Source organism: Danio rerio, chromosome 2 (genome assembly GCF_052040795.2).
Source record: "Danio rerio strain M-AB ecotype USA chromosome 2, GRCz13ab, whole genome shotgun sequence".
NCBI classification, from domain to species: Eukaryota; Metazoa; Chordata; class Actinopteri; order Cypriniformes; family Danionidae; genus Danio; species Danio rerio.
The window spans coordinates 30973653-30980870 of NC_141022.1; the positions used below are offsets into that span (position 1 = coordinate 30973653).

A 7218-nucleotide genomic window follows, 5' to 3' on the forward strand; every position below is an offset into this window, starting at 1 on the left:
AAAACTTTATGAGCACAAAAAAAAATCTTTAAATATATTACACTCTTAAAAAATCACATTTTTATTTATTTATTTTGCATTTTTAAATCTTTATTTGCATTTATGTTCCATGAAGAACCTTTGATATCCATGAATCTTTCACTAAAAGAAAGACCCCCCCCCCCAACCCCCCCTCCACCCTGGTTCATCCTGGCACCTTTATTTTTAAGAAACTACAACATTAAGGTAGATTAAACTCCATTAGCAGCTTTTTTCGTAAGAATTTTTTGAAGCGTTCATGTGTACCATACAGAACTATGTGCTCATTAATGAACTGCCACTAGTACAGTTTGATACTGTTAAACACATTCATCTGCTAAAGACTTATCAGTTAATATCACATCCATTGCACCATTCTTGCACTTCCTTTTTTCAGTACCCATATTCTAGATATGCTGGGACTGCTTGCATTTAGCATTGAACCTAATATTCTCAATATAAACTGTTCTATGTAGAATAGCCAGTCAATACCATTTTATTTTAAAAAGCATGCTGTGCGTAAAGGAATAACGCTGGAAATAAACGACACAAATGCTAGACTACAGGCTTTGCAAATGTTTTAAAAGTATGAATTGTCATTATTTTCCTTCATTTCAGTTATCCCACGGTGATGATTACACTCCATATGCATGTGGTGCCATGGAAAATCCATTTGCATTGTGGCTTTTAAAACATTTCACATTAGTAGTCTCTTTAAACTGCATTTAAATAGTTCCACATTAAGATAAGAAATATGATGTTGTGTGGTTTTACTTGTTTGGGATGTTAAATGTTCCATTTATGATCATATCGTGAGCAAAAGAAGCCATTTGGGAACAGTAAGACAGATTTGCTATTAATATTTGATATATACTTTATATAGGGATGCATAGAAACAACAGGAAAATATTCACATAGCAAAAAAGACGATAGATGTGTCAACATGTTCCCTTCAAATGAGAAGTTATTTGATTGTGCAGTCACAAAGTAAACACTGTTTGCATTTGTAATCATCTACTCCTACAATACAGTAGCTCAGTAACTTTTTCTAGGAATCATAAGGCAGTCTTACAAGCATTACGCTTCTAAATGCAAACAATGCAGTCTCTTGGTGTAGAGAACTTAAAAATACATTCAGTTCACTCACAATGGCATAATTACAATCGCAAGCATCTCACAACATAACACTGTAAAATACTGTTAGCCACCCATCTGGTGGGAAACTATCATCTTTGTTTTTAGTTCAATTGAATGTGCTGGTGATCCAAGACTTGCATCTGTTTCTCATCTTCAATGGTGAGCAATATCTTTTTGTCCTTTTCACACTTCTAAACGTTCGAGTCTCAAATTAGTCTGTTAGATTACAGAATATGTATAGTGCTCAGCATATGTGAAAACACCCCATTTTATTCATCTCTCAGTGAATATAGGCAATGTATGTTGGTGCACTTAAACAAAACAGATTTCTTAAACAGATATATTTATTACAATAATATTTTAGTCACCAAACATATTTAGAAATCGAAAGATAATACAATTAAATTGAAGCTAAATATTGCAACAAAAAAAAAATTACCGCCAAATTTCAACTAAATTTTTCCTTTTTTTTTGCTTCTCTTGATTTTTCCTATTATTTAAATTTGTATTTAATATTTTTCTGTAACATTTAGATTTGTGTGTACTAGTTTTTAGACAGTTATCTAAGTTATTTTGTTAGATAAGCTCCAGATTTGGCTTCAGTACTGACTAATTTAATGTATATGGACTATATACACTGAAAAAAAATTACATTTGATTTTTATTCAAACTACTTATTTAAAATGAGCTAAAACAACACAATTTTGATTTTTTTTGGGACAACTTAATCAGTTTTTTTTCAACCAACTTAAATTTGTAAAAACAATTAAGTTAACTAAATCGATTTGTGTTGGGACATGAAGGAATTGTGCAGAACCCAGCATTTTTTACACTGTAATATTGCATAGCTTCTTCTTAAAAAAATATTAATTTAAAAAATAGATTTTGTGAGGGGTGTACTTATATGCTGAGCACTTTAAACATTACCTAAAAATACTGGAATCACAGCTCAAAACAAATTAGTTATGAAAGCAATAATCTGTCTGCAAAAAAGACAGCCTTTGAATAAATCATTCAGACACTTCAGTATAAATCAGCATTACCTTTAAAATATTTATAAAAAAGAATGACTGACTGTGTGTCTTTTATATCCCAGCCTCTCCATCACAGGCCAGCATGTATCTTCAATGAGTTGAATCTCATCGGCGGCCATGTTCTCTTTCCACATGTTGACTTTGGCTGGTGATATATCTCCTTGATATATCAGATTATACAAATTTGTGGAAGTAGCATATGTCAGCTGGTTTAATGCAGCTGGTGCAACTGGTATTCCAAGAAAGTTATGTATCGTTCTTGCCGTCTCTTCGGGAAAACGTACAATGTCCTCGAATTTGACTATAAGGTAAGTCTGTGTGGGGAGGCCTGAGCTCACCTTGAGCACCGCTGAATTGTGAGCCAGCCATAGCTGAGCCAGCAGTTGTACAGGGTTGGGATCTGGCTGGGAGAGAATCATTTTTAAAGGATGAAACTGTGAATCTAGTGTAGCACAGCCCTGATCCACACCATCTGTGTTCTGCTTAAAAAGGGTGGTGATGTGCCTTTTTATATTCTTACGCAAGTACAGGCTTGGTTTGCTGTTGTACAGCATTAGATAAATCCATGCACGGGGGTCTCTGACCACATGAAGTGAGCGAAGTGAATGACCTATGACCTCTTGAAGATATGGCAGCTTTAGGAACCAGCCGCCAGTGCCCAAGCTCAGCACTGGTCTTGCGTTTGGGTACTTAACCAGGTGCTGCCTGAGCTCTTGTATGTATACCATGTCCATAGAAACACCCTTCCCTCCTTCAGTCTTTGATCGTTCTGAAAGCAACATTCTTCTCTTTCTTTGTCTTTTCACTTTGACATCATCCCCTGCTTCATCATTGATCTGGTGCAACTGAATATTCTGTAAGTGAAGTTTCACATTGTGGATTATGGAGTGTAACCATCCCTGAACTACTCGAAAGCGTCCATTTTGCGCATCTTCTCTGGACCACTCACAAGCATCAAGCAGGGAGCTGAAAGGAGAAACAGGCAACCGCAGGTAGGCAGAAGGGATCCGGAGGTATAAAAAGTCTGAGCTGTTATCAAAAAGGTGCTGAAGGATCTCTGCTCCCGAGCCTGGCATGGATGTGATTGTGATTACAGGGAGGACATCAGGGATGTTAGAGTCTGATGCATGATATATGCTGCTGTCTTTTGGCTTGTTACACAAGAGCTGTTCGCAGCCATAAAAGACCGACAAGAGTTCAGTCACCCACAAAAACAGCACACAGACAAGAGTGCAATGAATCAGCATGTTGAATGACACATGAAGCTTCCGTTTTTTGATTACAAAAGCTAGAGCAAAACATAAAGTCAGTATTGCTGAGATATTAACCAGAAATCCGAAGTCAAACACAAAATCTTTTGCGACTTGACTTGCCAAGGTTTGAATTCCCCTGCCAAACTGAACTATTCTTTGGTTGTCCTCTGTTTTAGCAAATCCTGCAAATCCCAAGTAGCCCTGTCTGGCCTCAATGTCAGCATAGTTTGTCACAACTGACACAACAGTCTCTGTGTCATTAAGAGTCACTGATATTTTAACTCCGTTTTTACTGTTGTCAATGAATCTGCAGGCTGAGACCTTGACATAAGGGCCATGCATCAAGTAAGCCACCCTTGTGATGGGATTCTCCATGCGAAAGGTCACGTTTATGAACTGTGTCCATCTCTTTTTGAATTCGGCAGCTTGTTCAGCTTCTTGTATCCTGGCAACAGGACTGGATCCTTGCACGTCCAGCCAAAACATTTTGTAATGTGCGTCCCACACATCCATCAAAGCCCCATTGTATTTCCCAAATGATCTGTGAGGAACGTACCTGAAATCAATGTCTAGGTTGTGAAAAAAGGCACTAAAAGAACTGAGAGGAGAGTGCTCGTGTTTTTCGATGTGATCCAGTACAAGCAACGTTTGAGAGTTGAGAAGTACAAGTGACCTATACACACTCTTTAGCTTCATGGCAGATGAATAGGCTGACACAGACTCTCCACTCACAAATAACATGTCTTGATGTGACACAGCAGAGATGACCTCCCCGGCTGTATCGCCGACTTCCTTTTCTCCCCATCGTAGCCACTTTGAACATTCCCCCAACTGTCCTTCCCATGGCTCATTACACTGACTGGTGGGTGAGGGGGCAAATACTAGCACATTATTAAGATAGCTGTACTTAGGTCCATACAAGGCCTCAGAGACAAACACCTGTCCATTTGGTGCAAAAGTGAAGGAGTTTTGATCAGGGTGCTCGTGCCCTGGGTTGAAGTTCATCCAGCCATCTACCCAAGAGTAAGGTTGAGCGTGGACTATATCGTAGACTGCTCGTCCTCCTAATTTTCCAGATTTAAATGAGACAAAGGTATTACCCTGAGCTCGAGTTAACCCTGCTCCATATGTCACCACACCCCAGTTGGAGAAAATATGCATGGCTGCTTTGTTAAAGTCAGACGGAGGCTGCGGAGCTAACTCAGAATTATACCATATGTACTCTGTATGTAAAGTAGCCCAGCGTTGAGCAGCTGATTGCATCATGGGGCCGTCTTTAGGACGATGCTTCCTAATTTGCTCTGCCAGCCAGTTTCCTGAGCCATTCCGGAGCACGTATGCATCCAGAAACACAAGCTGGCTCTCTGGCCCATAGAACCAGTTGTAATTAGAGTCTGCGATGCCAACAGTTCTTTGAAATCCAGGAAGCAGAGTGGCGAAGTAAAACATAAAATGAGCTCTAAGCCAGTTGTTCTGCACGTTGTCTATCTGAAAATGACGCAACGCTAAGTAAACATACTGAGTGATGGATTTTGCCGTGTAGCTACCATACGCAACACCTTCATCAAGAGAGCCATCGACGATGTGACTGAGGAGAAACATGGTCTTTTCCATGTAGTTCACTGATATTTGTTTCCATATCATTGTCTCGGGATCATTATGTTCCCCCGCCACAAGAGCACCAATTAGGATGGCTAGTATGTTAGTTGTCTGGTGGTTCTGCAGAAACTGCTTTCCCCATCCCCTGTGCTTGGAGAGCTCGAAAAGCTCCTCGGTAACAGAACGTATTTTTTTGAGATATCGCAATCTTCTCTGGGTATCAAGAAAGGGGTAGATGAAATCATATGCTGTGGCAAAACCAGTGAGAGAGTGGGCGATCGGAACCTCATCATTTGGAGCACTGGACACCATCCAATCTGGATATTCCACCATTCTGTCCATGTACTCAATCAAAAACTGAGAGGCGGCAGCATCCTCAGGTTGAAGCAGGCAATATAGTGCAAGAGGAGGCAAATTGTTGCCATAAATCTCATTCCATTTCTTGCCGAAATCCTCATGGTTCACTGGAGGCTGGTAAACAGCTGCATTAGATAACATAATAGAAACAGCATTTCGAATCACTTGGAATATGCGTCTATGTGTAGTGCTGGCCCTCTTTTTCATTAAACGCACCTCAGTATGATCAAAGTATAGCTTGGGGTGAAGGTGTTCTGACAATGTGGCATTGTCTCTTTGGTGCTCATTCAGAGACACATATCTGTCTGAGGCAGATGAAATTCCACAGAAAGCAAGTCCCACTGCCAAGACACAAAGCAGAAACGCAGACCTCTGCATGTTCTCCATGATCCAAGAAACAGATGTGGTGCTTTTTCTCTTCGAAAGCTCCTCCTCTGAAGCGCCCAGAAATGTTTTTTATTAGTCCAATTTGAACTCACATGTCGGGCTGCAGATATTTTTCATTTTCATGCACAAAAAGTGTCAATACAGAAGAATAGGCAGTGAATAGGAACTACTCACAATTCTGTGAGAAAACATGCTTTACATTCCCATATATGGACATCCGTGAAAACTTGATGTACCCACGCAAAACTTCCTCATTTGTTTGAACGCTGCTGTATTTGTTTGAATAGAAATGTCATCAGCCTCGCGGATATTTAAAACATTATTTGAGCGAAGTGACAACGGAAATCGCATAAATGCAGATGTGTTAAATAAACTTCCGTTGTTAGTATCCTGTTTCCCGCGAGTCCTGTGGAGTTTTCCAGAGAAAGTTGCTGCGTTCGTCAGTAACTCTTCACAACACCATGTCACTGTTAGCGCCTTTTACTCAACTTGTGACACGAAAAGCGAGATAATCCATTAATCCACTTTGAGGTGAGGGAAACCGCTTGCTGGGAAGATCCAAATGTAGTGATGTTTCCTCTTTAAGCATACGACCAAAGACCATAAGCAGAGTTCAGAATGCTTACCGGCCATTTCAATGTCTCTTTGTAGGTTTAATGATAAGGTTTTATCCATCATATTCATCGTCCGCCACAGAACTGGCTCATCTTCATCAAGACAAATCGTTTTTCCTATCTTCCTAGTAATCTAATAGCTTAACTATTGCTTCTGCATTGGTAATTTTTAATGTGGTCAACAGATGGCGTCGTAATATCACATTGAGTGGCTCTATTAGCCAGTATTTTCGCTATTTTTATCACTTGGCTTATAAATAATTAATCAAATGGAATTACTATCTACTATAAAGTAGTTTAATAGGTATGATTTATTGTATTAGAGTCATGTTGACTCTGAAGAAGAGAGTGTGTCCTCTTTCACTTTCAATTGTTTCAGTTCAATTCAAAATTGCTTTATTGGCATGACTGTAATTGATACAATGTTGCCAAAGCTTAAAATAGAAGGACAAATATAAAACTACAATAACATATCAAAATAAAAGAATAGAAACAAAATATCATAATGATTTAAAAATTAAATAAACAATGTAAGGAATAAAAATGTGCACATTGTTATTGCAAAATGTAATGCAATGTAATTGCGTTGTGGTACATAGACATCACATTCACACACTCAGTTGAATCAGAATTATTAGACCCTTTTTATTTTTTTATTTATTTTTTTACATTTTCACAGTGTGTCTAATGCTTTATCTTCTGGAGAATTATTTGTTTTATTTCGGCTAGAATAAAATCAGTTTTTAATTAAAAAAAAATTTTAGGGCCAAAATTATTAGCCCCTTTAAGCTAATTTTTTTTAAATAGTCTACAGAATAA

General features: G+C 38.5%; 1 protein-coding gene across 1 annotated transcript; it reads right to left on the reverse strand.

Annotated features, from left to right (window-relative positions):
• Positions 1–874: 874 nt before the first annotated feature.
• Positions 875–6542, reverse strand: dsela (dermatan sulfate epimerase like a). Its single transcript, XM_087240918.1, has one exon. The coding sequence runs from the start codon at positions 5783–5785 to the stop codon at positions 2210–2212; it is 3576 nt and encodes a 1191-aa protein (XP_087097044.1). The 5' UTR covers positions 5786–6542; the 3' UTR covers positions 875–2209.
• Positions 6543–7218: the final 676 nt, after the last annotated feature.